Source organism: Magallana gigas, chromosome 4, assembly GCF_963853765.1.
Source record: "Magallana gigas chromosome 4, xbMagGiga1.1, whole genome shotgun sequence".
In the NCBI taxonomy this organism is placed as follows: Eukaryota; Metazoa; Mollusca; class Bivalvia; order Ostreida; family Ostreidae; genus Magallana; species Magallana gigas.
This window is the reverse complement of record NC_088856.1, coordinates 26,915,330-26,940,788: the sequence shown is the minus strand read 5'-3', so window position 1 is coordinate 26,940,788 and position 25,459 is coordinate 26,915,330. Positions and strand designations below refer to the sequence as shown.

General features: G+C 33.9%; 2 protein-coding genes across 8 annotated transcripts in view; both read left to right on the top strand.

Moving 5' to 3' along the window:
- Positions 1-25,459, top strand: part of LOC105324932 (RNA-splicing ligase RtcB homolog) — a 46,097-nt gene that overhangs the window by 16,709 nt on the left and 3,929 nt on the right. For 2 of the 5 annotated variants that reach the window (XM_066081817.1, XM_066081816.1), the window contains exons 11-14: positions 17,114-17,224; positions 17,405-17,524; positions 18,015-18,057; positions 18,185-18,749. In XM_066081817.1, coding sequence (XP_065937889.1) covers positions 17,114-17,224; positions 17,405-17,524; positions 18,015-18,057; positions 18,185-18,249 — 339 coding nt within the window. In that variant the 3' untranslated portion in view covers positions 18,250-18,749. Of the gene's footprint in view, positions 1-17,113; positions 17,225-17,404; positions 17,525-18,014; positions 18,058-18,184; positions 18,750-24,573; positions 24,678-24,941; positions 25,102-25,459 lie in introns of those variants that run through there. The other 3 variants (XM_066081820.1, XM_066081821.1, XM_066081818.1) reach the window with 3 other exon arrangements.
- Positions 344-22,537, top strand: LOC136274597 (B-box type zinc finger protein ncl-1-like). 3 transcript variants are annotated; one of them, XR_010713036.1, is made up of 2 exons: positions 344-425; positions 656-1,666. XR_010713036.1 is itself a non-coding variant. In XM_066081814.1 (2 exons), the coding sequence occupies exon 2, from the start codon at positions 20,596-20,598 to the stop codon at positions 22,258-22,260; it is 1,665 nt and encodes a 554-aa protein (XP_065937886.1). In that variant the 5' UTR covers positions 344-425; positions 20,589-20,595; the 3' UTR covers positions 22,261-22,537. The 3 variants fall into 3 exon arrangements, 2 of the variants coding, with proteins under 2 accessions (XP_065937886.1, XP_065937884.1); XM_066081814.1 differs by lacking the exon at positions 656-1,666 and adding an exon at positions 20,589-22,537; XM_066081812.1 differs by lacking the exons at positions 344-425; positions 656-1,666 and adding exons at positions 20,278-20,359; positions 20,589-22,537.

Below are 25,459 nucleotides of genomic sequence, written 5' to 3'. Positions count from 1 at the left end.
ACGAGCCTCCCCCCCCTTCGATAGCATTCAATCATTTCTGTTATTTTAATGTTATTTAGGACAGCGTATTTTATCTTGGATACAGATTTGACGCTTTCCCCTAAAGAACTACAATTCGTATATGTACAAGAATATTATTATATTATTAAGAAAATAGTCATTGCGCCAAGGTACGTGTCTTCTACATGGGCCGAGGTGTCTACCGAGTTGTCCATGAGCCCCCCCCCCCCCCCGGATAGCACTGAACTCGATTATTTCTATTATTCTAATGATATTCTATTTGCTCCTTACCCCTAAAGAACTGCAACTCGTATCTATACAAGAATACTATAATAGTGGGACACGGGAAGTAACTCTTATTGTAAATATATCTATTGTCAGGTGACATGCCCAGCCATGTTTTGACAACGAAATTGTCTGATTAGGTAAAAATATGATTTTTAATGATATTTTTGATATCAGAATGTATTTCTATCCTTAAATTTCTTTTAAAAAATTAAGGAAGCGTGAGATTGTATGATTATCCAAACCAATATATATATTAATTAATGTACTTTCGTTTTAATGTTCTAAATAATATCTACTATAATATGGTGTATACGTATTCGTAACTTATTTTGTTTTGACAAGCATACTGAAAATTAATTTTTTTTAGAATAAACATGGATCCTCGCTCTAGTGCTCAGGATGTTCACCGATGTGACCTTTGTGAGACCGCCATAGCACAGAGTTACTGTGACTTTTGTCATGTCAACCTGTGCAAGCCCTGTATAGGAGAACATATCTCGGACGAATATGAAACACATAAAATAGTCCGATTCCAGAATCGAAAGTCAACCTTGATATATCCAAAATGCATGACGCATACACCAAAAAACTGTGAACACCAGTGCAAGAATTGTGATAACATTTTTGTTTGTTCTTCCTGTATTGCATCTGAACAACACAGAGGCCATATATTTGTAGAAGTTTTGGAAGTTTTTAAGACAAAGAAAGAAGTTATTGAAAACGATGCAGAGAAGCTACAGAAATTTATTTCGCCAAAATATGAAGAAATTGCACTCGAATTGGACAATCAGATTGCTAACCTCGACAGAGGATACGAAAAGCTTACAACAAATATTTCCAAACAAGGAGAGCAATGGCACAGAGACATAGACATCGTCATCAACAAAATGAAAACCGATATCGGCGAGATAAAAGAGAATCACAGAGATATTTTACAAAAACACTTGGAAGAAATAAAACAAATACAGTCTCTGATAAATAAAACCTTACTGGATATGCGGGAAATTATGGAATCTAGGGAAGTAACTCCAACCATTGAATACAGCTATAAGATGAGAGAATTTAACAAGCTGCCACCTAAAATTAAGGTAACACTCCCTACATTTATTCCAAAATGAATAGACTGTGAGCAGCTAAAAAGTTTGTTTGGACAGATTACCCCATTATCTTCAGTTACCGAAGAGGGCATATCGTCAATTAACCAACTCAACACTTCAGTCAAAGAACTACTGGGTAAACCAGAGCTTGTCGCCGCAATAAAGACTGGATTTGTACCCCTATTCAATGTGACATGTTTGAATGAAGACAAAATCTGGACGAGTGGATTGACCAAAGAAATGAAATGTTTCAACATTAATGGTTCGTTGCATAAAACAAACACCACAAGATCAGGGAATTGGCCTAGAGATCTAGCCGTAAACAGTGATGGGAATCTTATATACACTGATGATAAATCAAATACAGTGAATTTACTAAAGATGGGACAGACAGAAGAGTTGATCAGATTACAGGGATGGAAGCCTAATAAGCTGTGTGTCACCTCTACAGGTGATCTCCTGGTTACCATGTACAGTGATGATAAAACTCAATCCAAAGTTGTCCACTACTCGGGTTATACAGAGAAACAAACAATTCAATTTGATGATGAATGTAAGCCTTTATACTCGAGGAATAATGATATTAAATATATCACAGAGAACAGAAACAATGACATCTGTGTAGCCGACTGTGTGGCTGGTGCAGTAGTGGTGGTTAATCAGGCCGGGAAACTCAGATGGAGATACACCGGTCATCCCTCATTTACCAAGACCCAACCATTTAAACCCCGTAGTATCACGTCAGATAGTCAGAGTCGAATCCTGACAGCAGACAATGACAACAATTGTATCCACATTCTGGATGAGAATGGACAGTTTCTCAGTTACATTGATAACTGTGATCTGGAGAAACCCTATGGTTTATGTGTGGACAACAATGACAATTTGTTTGTGTGCGAGTGTTTCAAAGGCAATGTTAAGAAAATCAGATATTCAAAATAGGCACAAAAGTTTTGGCTATGATGTAACTTTAACATGATATCTTCGTGAATACATACAATGCATATATATTGGAATCTTTAAATAAGAAACATACCATCTATATTAATATGAAACATTATATTATCATTCAATAAAGAGTATATGTGTTTAATAAAAAGTCATCCAGTTTTGTTGGTTCCAATTAACTTTTCAATATTGATGAGTGTTTAATTAATCTAACCATTTGCGCGTTCACATGGTATGATATAGGACCGACGACATCCAAAAATGAGCATTCAATGCTTATATTTATGTTCATACAGATGTAATTTAGTATGAAATATATGTGTATTGTCGCTGTAAGGTCATTATATACGCTCTAAGTCAGGGATATGAAACATGCATGAAGCAGTCATATAAACATTTTTTCAAAATATAGTGCTAGGAACTTTGTAGAGAGTCTTCTTTTTTATAAGAAGTAGTTATAATTAAAAGATTATTTTTCTAAAGTACACATTAAATTATTTATGTAAAGTTGAAGGTTTCATTTCATCTTACAAAAATAAATATACACAAAACACGTGATGACGTTTATATTTGTCCTTGTGGCGCATGAATTAACAAAGTGTACTCATAGGAAATTGAACGTTGCCGATTTCAAGTGCAAACATAAGGGGAACTAGACACGATCTCGTTGCGAGCAACGAGGAGGTCTTCCGTGCGATTTTTTGAAGGTTATATGACCTTGACTTTGATATTTGACCCTTTATCTCCTTATCGGGGCAACAATAAAAAAAATTGATGGTTGAATTTTGTTAGGAACATCATTCTCAGCATTTTATTCTATATTGATTTTTTAAAATGATGCTTTTTAAAATATTTGTTCTGTTTGAGGTATGTTATCAACGTTTTGTACTTCTGGCCCCTTAAAACCCATTAAAACCCCTTAATACGGAGCACATGATAAAATAATTATAATATATTGTTAAATAAATGTGAGATGAATATATTGCTTCCTAAACATATAACAAAATATTTTTCAGTAAAGTGCTATGGAAGAAAGACTTTAGAGCCCTTTTGGTACCTAAATTGAAGGGCCAGCCCCTTTTTCTAGGCATCATACGAAAGTTCTTTTGATATTAAACATATTTTGTTCAACAAGTGTTTAGAAATTCTTTGCTGTTTTTGAGCTATCTGGGATAGGACGTTTTAGGGGCCGACCCCTAATGTCCTTATTGGGGCCAGATAACGAAACTTTTATGATTGAATATTGTTTAAAACATCATTCTAAGCATCTTTTATTCTATATTGCTTTTCAAAATATTTGTCCTTTTTGAGATATATTCGATTGAAGTTTTGGACTTCTGGCCCCTTAAAACCCCTAATTACGTAACGCATGATATAAATTTTATAATGTATAGTTTTATTAGTGAAAGATGAACATTTTTGCTTCTTAAACATATAACAAAACATTTCTCAGTAAAGTGCATGGAAGAAAGACTTTAGAGCCCTTTTGGCCCCTAAATTAAAGGGCTAGCCCCTTTTTCTTGGTATCATACGAAAGTTCTTTTGATATTAAACATATTTTGTTCAACAAGTGTTTAGAAATTCTTTGCCGTTTAAGAGCTATCTGGGATAGGACATTTTAGGGGCCGACCCCTAATCTCCTTATTGGGGCCAGATAACGAAACTTTTATGATTGAATATTGTTTAAAACATCATTCTAAGCATCTTTTATTCTATATTGCTTTTCAAAATATTTGTCCTTTTTGAGATATATTCGATCGAAGTTTTGGACTTCTGGCCCCTTAAAACCCCTAATTATTATAATAATTTTTATAATGTATAGTTTTTTAAGTGAAAGATAAACATTTTTGCTTCTTTAACATATTACAAAATATTTCTCAGTAAAGGGCTATGGAAGAAAGACTTTAGAGCCCTTTTGGCCCCTAAATTGAGGGACCAGCCCCTTTTTCTTGTTATCAAACGAAAGCTCTTGTAAATATAAATTTTATTTGCTGTATATGTTATAGTAAAATATTTGCAGGAAAGGAGATAAAGAACGAAAACCATTCAAAATTACGTCGTTTTTTCAAACTCGATTTTCGGGTCCAGGCGAGCTTCAACGCCTTTGAAGCCAGACAACCCCGAAATGCCTTTAAACACATCTATAATCTTTTGTCTACAATCCCTGAAAATTTAAATTCAATATCTTTTTTCGTTTAGGAGGAGATAGCAGGACAAAATGACCCTCTAAAAATCACTAAAACGTCAATATCTCCCGAACGGAAATGACGTCATTAAAATAAAAAATTATATATAAGGTTATTATCAATATCTACAAGATCTGAAATTTTCACGAAAGTCGGTCAAGCCGTTTTCAAGAAATCGCTTGTACAAAAAAGCGTAAGAAAAAAAAAAATAACTAGAGCAAAGCTCGTTGCAAAGCAACGAGTGGGCCTTCCGTTAATGCCGGAAGTAAAGCTGGGGGTCCTGTAAGAAGCAGAGCTCTTAAACCAATAACACAGTAACTAAAATAAAAAGATGAAAAAATCGAATTATTCCTGGTTCGACTTAACAAAATCCGAATGATTTTAAGTACGAATTAACAAAAACCTTTCTGATTTCAAGAACGACTTAACAAAAAAATTCGGGATGTGTTCAAGTACGACTTAACAATTATTTTTGGTACGAGATAATTTTACTTTGAACATTACGCTATTTTTTAAACCAAAGACGCGGAAACAAAATTTCCGGAAAAATCAATTTTTAAACCCCGATATCTCTATGATGCATCGTCCGATCTAAAAACGGATTTCAGTTTTAAATTAAGCTTAATAAAAGCTCCTTTGTTGCTTTATGATTATTATCAAATTATTGGTCAGAAAAGAGTTATTATAAAAACACTTAGTAGCCCTTCTGGCCCCTAATTTGAGGGGTCAGCCCCTTTTTCTTGTTATCAAATAAAAGGTACCGCTAATATAAACAAATTTTGTTCTACAAGTGTTCAGGAATTGTAAACCTTTCTCGAAATATCTTAACAACTGTGTTTTAGGGGCTGACCCTTTAACCCTAACCGGGGCCACTAACAACAAAATGTTTGGTATCATATTGTTAAGAACATTATTTTTAACAACTTCTGTTATACATTGCTTTTCAAAATATTTCTCCTTTTTCAGATATTAATGATCAAAATTTTGAATTCTGGCCCCTTGAAACCCCTAATTACGTAATATATGACTTAGGTATGATAATTTATAGATAAACAGCTGTACAATGAGCATTTTTGCTTCTATAAATAATAACAAAATATTTTTCAGTAAAGAGTTATTATAAAAATACTTTAGAGTCCCCTTGGCCTCTAATATGAGGGGCCAACCCCTTATTCTTGATATCAAATTAAAGGTCTTGCAAATATAAACATATTTTGTTCACCAAGTGTTCAGGAATTGTTAGCCTTTCTCAAGATATCTGTATAAATGTGTTTTAGGGGCCAACCCTTAAACTCCTTACTGGGGCCACCACCAACAAAATTTTAGTTTTCGTATTGTTGAGAACATTATTTTAAACAACTTTTGTTGTACAGTGCTATTCAAAATATTTCACCTTTTTCTGATAATAATGATAACATTTTTCAACTTCGGCCCCTTGAAACCCCTAATTACGTAACATATGACTTAGGTATGGTACTGAATAGATAAACAGCTGTACAGTGAACATTTTTGCTTCTATAATTAATAACAAAATATTGTTCAGTAAAGAGTTATTGTAAAAAGAGTTTAGAGCGCTCGTGGCCCCTTTTTTGAGGGACCAGCCCCTTTTTCTTGATATCAAATTAAAGGTCTTGCAAAAATAACCATCTTTTGCATTACATGTTTTAACAAAATATTTATACATCAAAAGATATTACAGAAAATGTGCGAAAATTTCGTGAAAGAAATTGGTGCTAATTTTCAGGTTCAGGCGAGCTTCGAGGCCTTGAGCCATTTTCATAATTGGAAGCATGGGGGTACATCTACATACATTCATCTACAATCCCTGAAAATTTCAAGCTTCTCTCTTGATTAGTTTTGGAGGAGATGCGTGGACAAAATGACCCTTAAAAATTTACAAAATCGTCAATATCTGAAACCGGAAGTGACGTCATCATTTGAAAATTTAATAATATGTAGCACCGATCATGCTTTATCAGTCCTGAAAATTTTGTGCATATCGGTTGTACAGTTTTTGAGAAATTGCGCTTAAAAAAAGTCAGAAAAAGAAAAAAAAGAATAACTAGAGCAAAGCTCGTTGCAAAGCAACGAGTGGGTCTTCCGTTAATGTCGGAAGTAAAGCTGGAAGTTCCTGTAAGAAGCAGAGCTCTTAAACCAATAACAAGAGTAACGATAATAAAAAGATGAAAAAAATCGAATTATTCCTGGTACGATTTAACAAAATCCGAATGATTTTAAGGACGACTTTACAAAAACCTTTCTGATTTCAAGAACGATTTAACAAAAAAATCCGAATGTGTTCAAGTACGACTAAACAATTTTACTTTGAACATAACGCTATTTTCTTAAGCAAGAACGTGGAATCAAAATTTCCGGAAAACTCAATTTTTAAATCCCAATATTATTGTAATGCATTGTCCGATTTTAAAACGGATTTCTGTTTTAAATTAAGCATAACAAAGGCCTCTTTGTTGCTTTATGATTAATATCAAATTATTGGTGAGAAAAGAGTTATTATAAAAAGACTTAATAGCCCTTTTGGCCCCTAATTTGAGGGGTCAGCCCCTTTTTCTTGATATCAAATAAAAGGTCTCGCTAATTCAAACATATTTTGTTCTATAAATGTTCACGAATGGTTAACCGTTATCGAGATATCTAAACAACTGTATTTTAGGGGCCGACCCTTTAACTCTTTACCGGGGCCACTAACAACAAAACTTATGGTATCATATTGTTCAGAACATTATTTTGAACAACTTTTGATCTACATTGCTTTTAAAAATATGTCTCCTTTTTCAGATATTAATGATCAAATTTTTGAATTCCGGCCCCTTGAAACCCCTAATTACGTAACATATGACTTAGGTATGATACTGTATAGATAAACAGCTGTACAATGAGCATTTTTGCTTCTATAAATAATAACAAAATATTTTTCAGTAAAGATATATTATTAAAAGACTTTAGAGCCCCCTTGGCCCCTAATATGAGGGGCCAGCCCCTTTTTTGATATCAAATTAAAGGTCTTGCAAATATAAACATATTTTGTTCAACAAGTGTTCACGAATTGTTAACCTTTCTCAAGATATCTGTATAAATGTGTTTTAGGGGCCGACCCTTAAACTCCTTACCGGGACCACCAACAACAACATTTTAGTTTCCGTATTGTTGAGAACATTATTTTAAACAAATTTTGTTCTACAGTGTTATTCAAAATATTTCTCCTTTTTCTGATATTAATGATCAATTTTTTCAACTTCTGGCCCCTTGAAACCCCTAATTACGTAACATATGACTAAGGTATTGTACTGAATAGATAAACAGCTGTACAGTGAACATTTTTGCTTCTATAATTAATAACAAAATATTGTTCAGTAAAGAGTTATTGTAAGAAGATTTTAGAGCCATCTTGGCCCCTAATTTGAGGGACCAGCCCCTTTTTCTTGATATCAAATTAAAGGTCTTGCAAAATTAAACAACTTTTGCATTACATGTGTTAACAAAATATTTATACATCAAAAGATATTACAGAAAATGTGCGAAAATTTCGTGAAAAAATTTGGTGCTAATTTTCAGGTTCAGGCGAGCTTCGAGGCCTTGAGCAATTTTCATAATTGGAAGCAAGGGGGTACATCTACAGACATTCATCTACAATCCCTGAAAATTTCAAGCTTCTATCTCGATTAGTTATGGAGGAGATGCGTGGACAAAATGACCCTTAAAAATTTATAAAATCGTCAATATCTGAAACCGGAAGTGACGTCAACAAATTTTTTTACTAAAAACATTAATCCCCTTCGATGTCCTATAAGTCTGGAAAATTTCGTGCAAATCGGGCGATTAGTTTTTGAGAAATAAAGCTTTAAAGAAGGCAGAAAAAGAATGTTAAGAATAATAATAATAGAAAGAAACAGTAGAAAAACAAGAGGGTCTTCCGTTGGAAACGGAAGACCCTAATAAAAGGGAAAAAGAAACAAAGCAATAACAATAAGGTCTTCCGTTGGAAACGGAAGACCTTAAATATACACTGATTATAAATATATAAGGAATCATTCTTTGAGTATTATGAGGTGATAATTTCGGTCAGGGCGTGATCAAATCTAATAAAGCCCGAAGGGCTTTATGATAGATTTGATCACACCCCGACCGAAATTATCATCTCATAATGCCATGTACATACATGTACGTACACAGGTAGCTTCGCTATATATGAATCATATGTGGATCATATGATTTGTTTTCAATTGAGAGCACAGGGAATGAAAATCATATGTGGAGAAATTGCTTATGTACAGTGAATACATTTTTCTTGTTTTTAAACCTATTACACTTTAATTTATTGCCAATGATCAACGTTCAAGCAATGAAACGAAATCTTTCTGAACACTTTAACTAAGTGTTTTAAATTGTGTTTTTACATGTGTTTTTTGCAAGGATATCTCAGACTGATGTTTAGCAATGCTGAACTTCGTGTTTTTAAAGGCTACATTTATTTAATGTGGTTAAAATGGACATCTTTTCATATACCTTTATCGCATTCTATTCACAGGTCATTTTTGCATCGTTACGAAATCGGGGGACGTTTATGTTTTACCTCCAGCGTCGGCTTCTGAACCTGGTTAAAGTTTTTGGAGGAAGTCCTATGCTATTACTTGTCCTCTATTTCAAGAACGGTGTATCTGAACTTGCATGTACTAATTGACTTAAAAGACTTAGATGCTGAATATGGGCAATAAATTTAAGATGCTGGACGTAATTAAGGTTTTTGGAGCAGTTAAAATGATTCGAGCAGGTGCTCTTTTGATGGCCATATCTAAATTACTACTCGTCTGATCCTAATTTCACCCCACGTGAATACACGATGCAACTCGTAATACTGATGCACTTGAAAAACTTTGATACTAGATTCGAGCCATAGGTTTCGAAACCTAGTGAAGGTTAATATATTTTAAGCTGGATAAAGTGTTTAGAGCAGGTGTGCTTTGATAGACAAATCTTTGGATAGATGAATTATTACATGTACATCCTTTGATTCTGATGCATTTAACAAACTTGGATGGTGAATCTGAGCAATATGTTTTGGATGTTGGGAGATGATAGGGTTTTCCTGGCAGATCACGTTTATGCAAATTATAGTACTTGCGTATTTAAACTTGCATGATTGATAAAACTATATATGTAAATGAATCTTAAAATCAGAGGTAAATTCAGATATAGTCATATCTATCATACAGACGCTTAAGCATGTTAAAGATTTTAAAACAATTATGGTCAAGTTATTAAATAAAGCTAAATATGTTTATACCGAGTCAGACATAGACAGTTATTAAACAGCGAACGACCTTAAGGCTTGTACAAAGCGTTGACTCCACAAAATTTTCAACGTATTGTTTTGACTTGTCCCTATCTTATTTCTTATAGTCATGATGCCTTCATGAAAACATGAACATTCAAAAGTCTAAATGTTAAAAGGACTGAGAAGGTCTGCACCAAGCGGTGCAGACAAATTGAATATCGCACGTTAGTTGTCTGCAGCGCTTGGTGTGTTACATTTATAGGACCGACGGCATCCACAGTAATCATTCAATGCTTATATTTATATTCATACTGATGTTTATTTGTATGAAATATATGTGTATTGTCACTGTAAAGCATTTATATACACTCTCAGTCAGGGAGATGAAACAAGCATGGAACAGCGCGTTAGCGAGTTATGTATTTTGTTTCTGCAATGATCGCTACCTTCATAATCCGCATGAATTATCATAGAAAGCATTTCATTGTTTATATTTACATCGTTTTTACCTAAAAGATTGACAATTTGATCGTAAAACGTAAGTAAAATTCATTAAATTACTGTTAATGAACATCAGTACGTTAATTAGCTTAAAGAAACAGCCAAAACGTCCCCTATGGGAATTGGAATCTGGCATCATCATGATTGTTTCGTGCAGTCGGTGATTTTTCTTAGGTCGCTGTAGATTTCGACACATTGATATCGGGGCGTTTATATTTCAGCCTTGTCAGTTTCTACAGCTGGTTTATAGAGTTACATATATGAATAAACTATAAATTTCCGTAAGAAATAGAGGGAATCATACTCGGTAGATGTAAAAATATGAAATTGAACGTCGCATATTTCAATGAAAACATAAGGGGAAATATATGGTAGAAATATACACTAAATGTAGATATACAGTGAGACACGAGAAGTAACTCTAATTGTGAATATGAACTACTGTCAGCTGACAAGCCCAGCTATGTTTTGACAACGGATTAGGTAAAATATATATGATTTCTATGATATTTCTGATCTCATAATGTATTCCTATCCTTAATTTTCTTAAAGAAAAAATAATGAAGCTTGAGACTGTGTATAACGATTATCAAAATTAAAATATATTAATATACTTTCGTTTTAATGTTCTAAATATTTATAGCTTTAATATATAGTATACCTATTCGTAACTTATTTTGTTTTGTCAAGTATAATGAAAATTAACTTTTTTTTAGACCAAACATGGATCCTCGCTCTAGTGCTCAGGATGTACACCGATGTGACCATTGTGAGACCGCCATAGCACAGAGTTACTGTGACTTTTGTCATGTCAACCTGTGCAAGCCCTGTATAGGAGAACATATCTCTGATGAATATGAAACACATAAAATAGTCCGATTCCAGGATCGAAAATCAACCTTGATATATCCAAAATGCGTGACGCATACACCAAAAAACTATGAACACCAGTGCAAGAATTCTGATAACATTTTTGTTTGTTCTTCTTGTATTGCATCTGAACAACACAGGGGCCATATATTTGTGGAAGTTTTAGAAGTTTACAAGACAAAGAAAGAAGTTAGTGAAAAGGATGCAGAGAAGCTACAGAATCTTATTTCGCCTAAATATGAAGAAACTGCACTCGATTTGGACAATCAGATTGCCAACCTGGATGGAGAATATAAGAAACTTACAACAGTAATTTCCAAGCAAGGAGAGGAATGGCACAGAGAAATCGACATCGTCATCAATAAAATGAATAATCGGCGAGATAAAAGAGAAACACAGAGATATTCTACAGACACATTTGGGGGAAATAAAACAGATACAGTCTCTGATAAATAAAACATTACTGGCTATGCGTGAAATCAAGGAATTTAGAGAAGTAACTCTAACCATTGAATACAGTTATCAGATAAGAGAATTCAACAAGTTGCCACCTAAAATTAAGGTAACAATGTCAACATTTATTCCAAATTTGATAGACCGTGAGCAGCTTGACAGTTTGTTTGGGAAGATCACTCCATTATCTTCAGCTACGGAAGAAAGTGTCTCGTCAATTAACCAACTCAACACTTCAGTCAAAGAACTACTGGATGATCCGGAGCTTGTCGCCACAATACAGACTGGATATACATTTTTAATTAATGTGACATGTTTAAATGAAGACAAAATTTGGACGAGTGGATTGACCAAAGACATTAAATGTTTTAACATTAATGGTTCACTGCAGCAAACAAACACCACAAGATCAGGAAACCGGCCTAGAGATCTAGCAGTAGACAGTGATGGGAATCTTCTATACACTGATGATAAATCAAATACAGTGAATAAGATAAAGGATGGACAGTCAGAAGAATTGATAGGATTACAGGGATGGAGGCCTAATAAGATGTGTGTCACCTCTACTGGTGATCTCCTGGTTACCATGAGCAGTGATGATAAAACTCAATCCAAAGTTGTTCGTTATTCGGGATCTACAGAAAAACAAACAATTCAATTTGATAATGAATGTAAGCCCATATACTCAGGAAATGGTCAAATGAAATACATCACAGAGAATGGAAACCATGACACCTGTGTAGCTGACTGTGAGGTTGGTGAAGTAGTGGTGGTTGATCAGAACGGGAAACTCAGATGGAGATACACCGGTCATCTCTCAGTTACCGAGAACAAACCATTTAAACCTTATGGTATCACAACAGACAGTCAGAGTCGTATCCTGACAGCTGATCATAACAACCATTGTATCCACATTCTGGATGAGAATGGACAGTTTCTCCGTTACATTGATAACTGTGATCTAGAAAATCCTTTTGGTCTATGTGTGGACAACAGTGACTATTTGTTTGTGTGTGAGTGCAACAAAGGCAATGTAAAGAAAATCGTATATTCAAAGTAGGCAAAAAGGTTTGACAATGATGTAACTTAAACATAATATTTCTATGAATACATACAAGCATATATTGGAATTTTCAATCAGAATTATACCATCTATATTTAGTATTAAAAGTTGCATTGTTCATTCAATAAAATGGTTTGTTTAAAGTCATCCAGGTTTGGTTGTTTCAATTAACTTTTCAATATTAATAGGCTTATACAAAGGTGTATCCCTACGATTGGGCCTTTATTGAGAACTGGTTTATGTTATATATATTAAAATGCATTTAAAGCAAATCAAATATCATGCACATATGTATTTATATAAAAAAAAATGTACATTCAGAAATACACTAAATCAATTTATTTGTTTTTTGAACACATTGCACGTTAAGTTACAGATGATTAACGTTCAAGCAATGAAATGAAATCTTTATTAACACCTTCACCTAGTGTTTTACATTGTATTTTACAAGGATATCTGATGTGTAACAATGCTGAATTATGCGCGTTAAAAGGCACGTTTAATGTGGAAATCTTTTTATATACTTTTATCTTATTTATATTCAGAGATCATTCTAGGTCACCGTGACAAAATTCAGGTAAGTTAATGCTATCACCCTAGCATCGGCATCTGGACCTGGTTAAAGTTTTTGAAGCATCATAAATCATAAAACTGAACATCTTAAAAATGGAAATACAGTGTAAAGGTGGTGTCATCTCTCACGCAGACTTTTGCTTAGACGAAATGAACGGATGTATATACTCAGATGTTCAATATTTCCCTACATTTCAAAGGGGCATGGTCATGATTTTGGTCAAAATTTATCTGCTGATTTTAATTTTTACAATGCACCAGAAAGGCATCTTTAATAGGTAATCGAAATTTGAGTGTCATTTATTAAGTTATAAGCGTGTTACAAATTATTGTTTGAAATTGTTCGCTGTTTACGTTTTGAACGTTGAAGTGAAAATTTCAGTTTTTCACTAACTGAACGAATGTGTTAAAGGGGCATGGTCACGATTTTGGTCAAAAATGATTTCTCTAATTTTCATGTTTACAATGCTTCAGTAAGGCATTTTTAATATGCAACCAAAAGTTTAGTGTCATTTGTTGAGTTATAAGCGAGTTACAGAGCTTACAACTCTTTGCTATGTAAACAAAACTTTTGTTTACATTTTGAATGTTGAAGTGAAAATTACAGATTTAGACCAAAAATAATGTGTTAAACGTTAATAACTGTTTCTTTATGCTTAAAATGAATAAGAAAATAGACAATTCAGTTTGAAAAAGATTTTTACTGGTATATTTAACATATGCAAACAAAAACAGGACACGAGCCTTGTTTACATGACAAAGAGTTGTAAGCCCTGTATCTTGCTTATAACTCTACGATTGACTCTCAATACTCATTTGATCATTAGAAATGCATTCCTAAAGCATTGTAAATAATAAAATAATAGAAAAATACCGGAAAAATAACACCAAAATCGTGACCATGCCCCTTTAAACGTTAGGAACTGTTTATCTATGCTTAAAACAAATAAAAAGATAGACAAATAAGCTAAAGAAAAAGATTTTTTACCGGTATATTGAACCTTAAGTTTGTAAACAAACAAGGCCCGAACCTTGTTTACATGACAAAGAATTGCGAGCCGTATCTTGCTTATAACTCTACGGATGACTCCCAAATTCTATATGTTCATTAGAAATGCATTTCTAAAGCGTTGTAAATAAAGAAAACGTAAAAATAGAATTTGACCAAAATCGTGACAATGCCCCTTTAATATATTTTTAAAAAGCATTTTTATAGTCGAAATACCAATCCTAACACCCGTGTCAACGATTCATGTTAATACTTTAGTCAATCGTTGTGAAAAACAAAAACAAAGTCAAATTCTGTTCAGTATAACAAAGAGCAATAAATGTATAAAAAGGTTATGGTTTCTGCATTTTGTTATGTTTTACCGATTTAATGAAACCTATGACTAGGGTTTTTTTTTCGTTGACGTGCAGGTAGTTTGGATCTATATTTTAAAATATTTTTTTTACAGGAATTTAGAAGAGGCATTAGAAATGGGCATGGACTGGTCACTTAAAAGGGGTCAGTCTGATATACATGCATGTAGGTAAGTATGATATACATGTATGTAGGTTAGTATGATATACATGTATGTAGGTCATAATGATATACATGTATGTAGGTCACTATGATATATATGTATGTAGGTCAGTATGATATACATGTATGCAGGTCAGTATGATATACATGTGTGTAAGTCACTATGATATATATGTATGTAGGATCTCGTGATTAGTGATGTTTTATGGTATATTTTGAAAAAGAAAATTATATGTCACAATATAGCAGCGATCCATTCCTCATGAAATCATGAAAAACATGGAATCCATGAGGGCCGGCTCTTTTCATGTTAATTTCACATGAGAATGCCAATGTCAGTTAAGTTACATGTCTTTGTCTGTAAATTAATTTCAAGATTCATACTGTGAGTTGGTCATTGGCATAAAATGCTTGGTGTATATCAAGGTATGCATGGATACATAAATTCTATACGCAGTGTAGTATTTCTGTGTCATGGTACGCGTTGGTACATAAATTCTATATGTAGTTTAGTGTTTTCTGTGTCAGGGTATGCGTGGATACCTGAATTCTTAATACAGTCTTGTGTTTTCTGTGTCAGGGTATGCGTGGGCGGAGGACAAGGATCAGTGTGAGGAGTACGGGAGGATGTTACAGGCCGACCCCGGGAAAGTCAGCAGCCGGGACAAGAAAATGGGGCCACCCCAGGTCAGTGGGAAAAAACAAACCTTCAGCTGTTTAAATGGCCAACCTTGTTTTCACGTGTTTGAGATCTCGATTTCAGTTGGGAACTCTGGAAACGGCAACCATAACGCCGAGTTACAGGTGGTGGACAAGATCTTCAATAAGTTTGCCGCCAAGAAGATGGGCATCGAGTATAAGGGACATGTGTGTGTGATGATCCATTGTGGAAGTCGGGGGCTGGGCCACCATGTAGCAACAGGTAAGTACCACAGCTCACAGGTAGACAGAGATATAGTGTTGGTCAGGTTTTAGTTACATCGTATATATGTATTTATTATATATGAATCTTCAAGTGCTATTAGATTACTAGTACTGTTTCAGTACAGAATATTTTTTGAAAATAATGATCCAGATATAGAAAGTCACAAACTGGGTTGGTTTGGTTTTCGATTGTTAGGAATTGGTAAAAGAATTCTTGCGATCATTAAATTTAATTTACAGTTTCACATACAGGTAAAATTGCATGATAAATCTTGTATATACCAAGTACAATTTTTGATGACCAAAAATTGGTAAGATTCATTAGAACGTTACTATCATAAAGAGTACTTGCTGTTAAAGCAATCATTTAATGGCTTTTATAATTACCATTATCTAGATGCTCTGGTTGCTATGGAGAAGGCAATGAAACGTGACAACATTAACGTTAACGACAGACAACTGGCCTGTGCCAAGATTTACTCCCCCGAGGGTCAGGACTACCTGAAAGGAATTGCTGCTGTCGCTAACTATGCATGGGTCAACCGCTCCAGCATGACCTTCCTCTGACAGGTACTGTGGCTACTTCCTTATTTGCTGAGCACCAATGTTTGCAGATTATATTGTTTAGTGGAACAATTGATTAAACTAAATGTTATTCCAAGTGAGGAATGAAGCAAAAATGTTATTGGAAGAGCCAAAAGTTCTATGAAACTTTTTTAAAACTGCGTGTTTCAAACACCTATGAAAAATGATGCCCGTCCACAACTATTAATCAAACCATGGCAACTGCTTTTTCAAAGCAGGAAATGGTTCAGATTCAATTTCGGAGTAGTCATTTAAACTGAGTGTGTTTCCTTTTAATTCTTTAAGGCCTTTGCAAAGCTGTTTGACAGTACCCCAGACGACCTTGACATGTTTATGATTTATGACGTGTCACACAACATTGCCAAAGTGGAGGAGCATTTCGTGGACGGGAAACAGAAGACTTTACTGGTTCACAGGAAGGGCTCCACCCGGGCATTCCCTCCCCACCACCCCCTTATTCCTTTGGACTACCAGGTCAGGAAGTGGTCCATGGTTATATATTTTAACTTCTATGAGGAATAAGTCAACAGCGCTATCTTGTGTTTCTTTATGAAATATTTCATATTTGAATAAGCATCTAACTGATTTACTCAAATAAGATTCCAAAAACACAATAAAAGATATTCTTAATATTATGAAATTTGATATTCTTTTGCTACCACCCAAAACCCATTACTAATTACTCCTATTACCCTTTCTGTGTTTAAATGATACCTATATTTTTCAAATTAATGTACTTTAAGCTAGTTCAGCATTTAAGGTATGATGCAGTAGAATTATTACCATCTAATTTTAAATGATCAGCTGACTGGACAGCCTGTTTTGATTGGAGGAACCATGGGAACGTGTAGCTACGTGCTGACTGGTACACAGCAGGGAATGGATGAGACGTACGGAACCACGTGTCACGGAGCTGTAAGTGAACAGCTACATTCTTGTTATTTAAAAAAATGTCTGTAACATTATAAACAATATTATTGTCCAAAAAATGTTTTACAATTCTGAATATGGTCAACATTGGTGGATTACTTAAGTCAATGTCAGAACTGTATGCTCATTAAAAGTTCTTAATTTAAAAAAAAATATTTTCTTAAGGGTCGAGCTTTATCTCGAGCCAAGTCTCGGCGTAATCTGGACTACACAGAGGTCCTGTCAGCTTTGGAGGAGAAAGGAATCAGTATCAGAGTGGCTTCACCCAAGCTGGTCATGGAGGAGGTACGATCAGTCCCAGCACTCACATATTTGCGATCTAAGTTTTTTGGGGTTTCACTCCTGTCCCCCATGCATGTCAAAATTCTTAGCTAGCTGACTGAAGATACTTCCTAAAAATTTTGGACAATTATGTCAGAGTTTTAAAAAACCCGGCTCATATTTATGAGTATGTATAAGTACATAAGTACATTATTGCACTTTTGTATTATGATTGAGTTTTACACATACCGTTGCTTTTAAAGAAGATTAACTTGTCTCAAGAGATATAAAATTACACAAACGTATTTATCATGATGTTTATGAAAATGGGTGTCATTATTACTATACATAAACATTTAAAAGTAAATTTCTAAATGTCAAAAAAAGGTTTGAAAAGGTTTCAGATTTGAGGTGGTATTATAGGTAACATTGGATCTTTTGCACATTACATGCCACATATATCAATAAATTCCTACTCTCTTAACTTTCATTTTCAATTTTTTCTTTTTCACAGGCACCCAAATCTTACAAAAATGTTACAGATGTTGTAGATACTTGTAAGTATAGGCAGTAGTCACAACTCAATATTTGAAGATGTCAATTGATATTATGATATCTAAAAAATGTTGTTCCTGACTCTAAGATTTTGTATTTAATATAATTTCATTTCATATTCGTTTGCAGGTCACATGGCAGGCATTAGCAAAAAGGCCATAAAGCTACGTCCTATTGCGGTAATCAAAGGCTAAACTAAGTGATAAGACAACTTGACTTCTTGACCACAGGAATGGATCATTACAATGGGTGCAATACTGCTTTGGTGACCTCTTACTTGTATCTGGTGGAGGAAGATTCTATGTTTCATTCAAGACTTTATGTTAACTTAACTGAAGTCTTATTTAGTTGTGAGGGGAAAAATTATAGCATATCATCTTGCTTTGTAATGCAACTTTATAACTTCAAAAGTGTGTTCAAATTTGAACTTTTAAGACTTGTTTTAAAATGTATATTTCTTGCAGTTTAGTTGGTTTCTTTGTGTTTATGTACGTTTACTGTACCTGTTTGTTTGTCAAAAGAATCCCAAAATGTATCTTTGATATTTAATGTATGTGCCAAACAATTTTCAAAGAATACTTACATATAAACTGTTTGTTTTACTACAAATTTTCCACATGAACATACACGTATATGACCTACAAAAACTGATTTGTTAAACTGTTTCATTAAAATACATTGCCAAAATTTTATTGGATATATTTTTTTTTTCATAACACTACATGGACAGAGAGTTTAAGGTAGTTATGTCATTGTGAATTATGTTTAATAATTAACATAATTATATATACATTGACAGTACATATATTTATATAACCTGCCTCCCACCTGTACCCACAATTATTGTAAAGTACTGTTAAATTGTATGCTATGGCAATGTATGTAATGTATACGCCAATAAACTACTACTACTACTATATACAAGGCTATCGCACCGTCACCCTGTTAATTTTGCACATCCTCCGCTTCCCCAAAAGAAAAAAAAACCAAGAAGATAAAAGTAAAAAAAACATAATTTGAAATCGAATTTCATTAGGACGATCTGTGTTTATTTGAGCGGCGTGGGAAGAGGTGATGTGTGAACTTCTGAATTCTTATTTGCAGTATGCGTGGGGCAAACTAGTGGGACAAATTTTTAGTTAAGAATGTTTATTATTTTTTGGTCGGAGGGGGTTAAAATGTAGAGGAACTTTATTAAAAATGGATTGATCATACCATTCCAAGAGAGAACTGTAATTTTTAAAGGCATTATGACCACTTAGTTAATGACTAAAATATTTTTACTTCGATTATGTTAAGATTTTAAAAAATTTTTTCAATTACTTAAAAATCTATAATTCCCAATCTAATTAAAATTAGATGTGTAGCGAGTAAGCGAGCGGATCTAACATCTAATTTTAATTAGATTGTATAATTCCTATCTTTCTTTGAGCAGATTTGTTTAGTCATATGTCAAAAACAGATTAAAGGCGCACAAACCGTTACGCAATTATGGTCAGCAAATCAGTACTTAATGTTCTTTTTAAGTAATACAAAAATTACTGATTTTTCATACGAAATCAAAATTAATTAAGTTGCATTATCAATTAAGCAAATAATTAATATTAAATCAATAAATCAGTATTTTTGCAATTGCATCTACTTTCCCGTCCCGCATGTACATGTATTCCCTTCACATGCAGTGGTGCAGTGTGTTGTTGGAAATTATCTGTCCATGTTCATTGTACAGTTTTGTTGTACAAAGAGATATAATTATGTTACAACCGAAACTTGTCATTGTGCCGAGGCGTCTTTTCCATGGGCCGATCTGTCGGGGACGAGCTGTCTTTTGTGGGCCGAGGTGTCGTTTTGCCGAAATGTTTGTCTACCGAGATGTCCACGAGCCCACCCCCACCCTTTGATAGCATTCAATCTTTTCTGTTATTTTAATGTTTTTTAGGATAGCGTATTTTATCTTGGATACAGATTTGACCATTTCCCCTAAACAACTACAATTCGTATCTGTACACGAATATTATTATATTATTAAGAAAATTGTCATTGCGCCGAGGTACGTGTCTTCTACATGGGCCGAGGTGTCTACCGAGGTGTCCATAAGCCCCCCCCCCCCGTTCCATCGGATTGCATCGATCATTTCTATTATTTTAATGATATTCTATTTGCCCCTTACCCCTAAAGAACTGCAACTCCTATCTATACAAGAATACTATAATTGTGGGACACGGGAAGTAACTCTGATTGTAAATATATTTATTGTCAGGTGACATGCCCAGCCATGTTTTGACAACTAAATTGGCTGATTTGGTAAATATATGATTTTTATGATATTTCTGATCTCAGAATGTATTTCTATTCTAAATTTTCTTTTTGAAATTAACGAAGCGTGAGACTGTGTTTGATTATCCAAACCAAAATATAAATTAAATAATGTACTTTCGTTTTAATGTTTTATATAAGAGCTTTGATTTATAGTACATATACGTATTCGTAACTTATTTTGTTTTGACAAGTATACTGAAAATTAATTTTTAAGAACAAACATGGACCCTCGCTCTACTGCTCAGGATGTTCATCGATGTGACCTTTGTGAGACCGCCATAGCACAGAGTTACTGTGACTTTTGTCATGTCAACCTGTGCAGGCCCTGTATAGGAGAACATATCTCAGACGAATATGAAACACATAAAATAGTCCGATTCCAGGATCGAAAATCAACCTTGATTTACCCAAAATGCATAACGCATACACCAAAAAACTGTGAACACCAGTGCAAGAATTGTGATAACATTTTTGTTTGTTCTTCTTGTACTGCGTCTGAACAACACAGAGGCCATATATTTGTAGAAGTTTTAAAAGTTTACAAGACAAAGAAAGAAGTTATTGAAAAAGATGCAGAGAAGTTACAGAATCTTATTTCGCCTAAATATGAAGAAACTGCACTCGAATTGGACAATCAGATTGCCAACCTGGATGAAGAATATAAGAAACTAATAACAGTAATTTCCAAACAAGGAGAGGAATGGCACAGAGAAATGGACATCGTCATCAACAAAATGAAAACGGAAATCGGCGAGATAAAAGAGAAACACAGAGATATTCTACAGAAACATTTAAAGGAAATAAAACAGATACAGTCTCTGATAAATAAAACCTTACTGGCTATGCGTGAAATCAAGGTATCTAGAGAAGTAACTCCGACCATTGAATACAGCTATAAGATGAGCGAATTTAACAAGCTGCCACCTAAAATTAAGGTAATGCTCCCTACATTTATTCCAAAATTTATAGACTGTGAGCAGCTAAAAAGTTTGTTTGGACAGATTACCCCATTATCTTCAGTTACCGAAGAGGGCATATCGTCAATTAACCAACTCAACACTCCAGTCAAAGAACTACTGGGTAAACCAGAGCTTGTCGCCGCAATAAAGATTGGATTTGTACCCCTAATCAATGTGACATGTTTAAATGAAGACAGAATCTGGGCAAGTGGAATGACCAAAGAAATGAAATGTTTCAACATTAATGGTTCGTTGCATCAAACAAACACCACAAGATCAGGGAATTCGCCAAGAGATCTAGCCGTAAACAGTGATGGGAATCTTATATACACTGATGATAAATCAAATACAGTGAATTTACTAAAGATGGGACAGACAAAAGAGTTGATCAGATTACAGGGATGGAAGCCTAATAAGCTGTGTGTCACCTCTACAGATGATCTCCTGGTTACCATGTACAGTGATGATAAAGCTCAATCCAAAGTTGTCCACTACTCGGGGTATACAGAGAAACAAACAATTCAATTTGATGATGAATGTAAGCCTTTATACTCGAGGACTAATGATATTAAATATATCACAGAGAACAGAAACCATGACATCTGTGTCGCTGACTATGGGGCTGGTGCAGTAGTGGTGGTTAATCAGGCCGGGAAACTCAGATGGAGATATACCGGTCATCGTTCATTTACCAAGACCCAATCATTTAAACCCTTTGGTATAACAACAGACAGTCAGAGTCGCATCCTGACAGCAGACCGTGACAACCACCGCATCCACATTCTGGATCAGAATGGACAGTTTCTCCGTTACATTGATAACTGTGATCTAGAAAGTCCTTTTGGTCTATGTGTGGACAACAGTGACTATTTGTTTGTGTGTGAGTGCAACAAAGGCAATGTAAAGAAAATCGTATATTCAAAGTAGGAACAAAGGTTTGACAGTGATGTAACTTAAACATAATTTTTTCATGAATTCAGAATTATACCATCTATTTTTAGTATTAAAAGTTGTATTGTTCATTCATTAAAAAAATGGTGTGTTTAAAGTCATCGAGGTTTGGTTGTTTCAATTAACTTTTCAATATTAATAGGTTTATATAAAGGTTTATCCCTAAGATTGGGCCTTTATTGAGAACTGGTTTATGTAATATATATTAAAATGCATTTTAAGTAAATCAAATATCATGCACATATGTATTTAAATTTAAAAAATGTACATTCAGAAATACACTAATTAAATTAATTTATTTGTTTTGTTTTTTTAACATATTGCACGTTAAATTGCAGATGGTTAACGTTCAAGCAATGAAATGAAATCTTTTTTTAACACCTTCACCCAGTGTTTTACATTGTGTTTTACAAGGTTATCTGATGTGTTACAATGCTGAATTTTGCGTGTTTAAAGGCACGTTTAATGTGGAAATCTTTTTATTGGCATCGGCTTCTGGACCTGTTTAAAGTTTTTGAAGCATCATAAATCATAAAACTGAACAGCTTAAAAATGGAAATACAGTGGAAAGGTGGTGTCAGCTCTAAAGCAGACTTTTGCTTAGACGGAATGAATGGGTGTCAGATCGTTAATATTTCCCTACATTTAAAAATATTTTAAAAAGCATTTTTATAGCTGAAATACCAGTTCTAACACCTGGCCGTGTCAACGATTCATGGTAATACTTTTGTCAATCGTTGTGAAAAACAAAGTCCAATTCTGTTCAGTATTACAAAGAGCAATGAAGCTTTAAAAAGGTTATGGTTTCTGCATTTTGTTATGTTTACCAATCTGATGAAACTTATGACTAGATTTTTTTTCTCGTTGACTTGCAGGTAGATTGGACGATATCTTAAAATATTTTTTACAGGAATTTGGAAGAGGCATTAGAAATGGGCATGGACTGGTCACTTAAAGAAAGTCATATGATATATGTATGTAGGTTAGAATGATATACATGTATGTAAGTCAGTATAATATACATGTATGTAGGTCAGTATGATATACATGTATGTAGGTCAGTATGATATACATGTATGTAAGTCAGTATGATATACATGTATGTAGGTCAGTATGATATACATGTATGTATGTCGGTATGATATACATGTATGTAGGTCAGTATGATATACATGTATGTAGGTCAGTATGATATACATGTATGAAGGTCAATATGATATACATGTATGTAGGTCAGTATGATATACATGTACATGTATGTAGATCAGTATGATATATATGTATGTAGGTCAGTATGATATATATGTATGTAGGTCAGTATGATATACATGTATGTAGGTCAGTATGATATAGATATACATGTATGTAGGTCAGTATGATATACATGTATGTAGGTCAGTATGATATACATGTATGTAGGTCAGTATGATATACATGTATGAAGGTCAATATGATATACATGTACATGTATGTAGATCAGTATGATATATATGTATGTAGTTCAGTATGATATACATGTTTGTAGGTCAGTATGATATACATGTATGTAGGTCAGTATGATAAACATGTATGTAGGTCAGTATGATATACATGTATGTAAGTCAGTATGATATACATGTATGTAGGTCAGTATGATATACATGTATGTAGGTCAGTATGATATACATGTATGAAGGTCAGTATGATATACATGTTTGTAGGTCAGTATGATATACATGTATGTAGGTCAGTATGATATACATGTATGTAGGTCAATATGATATACATGTACATGTATGTAGATCAGTATGATATATATATATATATATGTATTTGAGTACGATATACATGTTTGTAGGTCAGTACGATATACATGTATGTAGGTCAGTATGATATACATGTTTGTAGGTCAGTATGATATATATATATATATATATATATATATATATATATATATATATATATATATATATATATATATATATATATATATATATATATATATATATATATATATGCATGTAGGATGTAATGATTCGTGATGGTTTATTGTATATTTTAAAGAAAAAATATGTCATAATACGGAAGTGATCCATACCTCTCTAACATAAATCCATGGGGACTGACTCTATTTATGTTTATTTTACTTGAGAATGCCATTGTCGGTTACTTGTCCTTGCCTGTATATTAATTGTACAATTTCATTTAAGATTCATACTGTACTGTGGTTGTTGATAAAATGGCTTAGTCTATGTCAGGGTATATATGGATACATAAATTCTATATGCAGTCTAGTGTCTTCTGTGTCAGGGTACGCATGGGCGGACAAGGAACATTGTGAGGAGTACGGGAGGATGTTACAGGCCGACCCCGGGAAAGTCAGCAGCCGGGCCAAGAAAAGGGGGCTACCCCAGGTCAGTGGGAAAAATAAAACCTTCACTTGATTTGAAATGGTCAACCTTGTTTTGTATTTGTCAGTGAAGTTATTAAGTGATGATAACAACATTCCTTACATTTTTAGAATTGAAACAAATTCATCTCATCAAGATTACTTATTGAAAAAATTGAATCATTTTCTCTATAGAATGACTTTAATAAAAATGAAATCTCAGAGTCTCTGAGAATAAAAAGGCCCTGTGATTTATACAATTTTCATGTGTCGGAGATCTCGATTTTAGTTGGGAACTCTGGGAGCCGGCAACCATTATGCTGAGATTCAAGTGGTGGACGAGATCTACAATAAGTTTGCCGCCAAAAAGATGGGCATCGAGTGTAAGGGACAGGTGTGTGTGATGATCCACTGTGGAAGTCGGGGGCTTGGCCACCAGGTAGCAACAGGCCTAGGTAAGTACCACACCTCACAGGTACACAGAAATACAGTGTTGGCCAGGCTTTAGTTAACTATATTTACATTAATTTTTCAAGTGTCTTTGCCTGTGATAACTTTACGTATCGAGTTTGTACATGTACTATATAACCCATAACTTCAAATGACACCAAATTGAGGCACCAGTAGGGTTTGCTTATTTTCTGTATATTTAAAATTTAATCGTATGATGGCTTAAAATTATATAAATATAAGTGATAAAGAATCGTTCTTTGAATATTATGAGGTGATAATTTCGGTTGGGGCCTGATCAAATCTATCATAAAGCCGAAGGGCTTTATTGGATTTGATAACGCCCCGACCGAAATT

Excerpts from the sequence above, each read along its gene's own strand:
- LOC136274597 (XM_066081814.1), top strand. The coding sequence starts at position 20,596 with ATGGACCCTCGCTCTACTGCTCAGGATGTTCATCGATGTGACCTTTGT.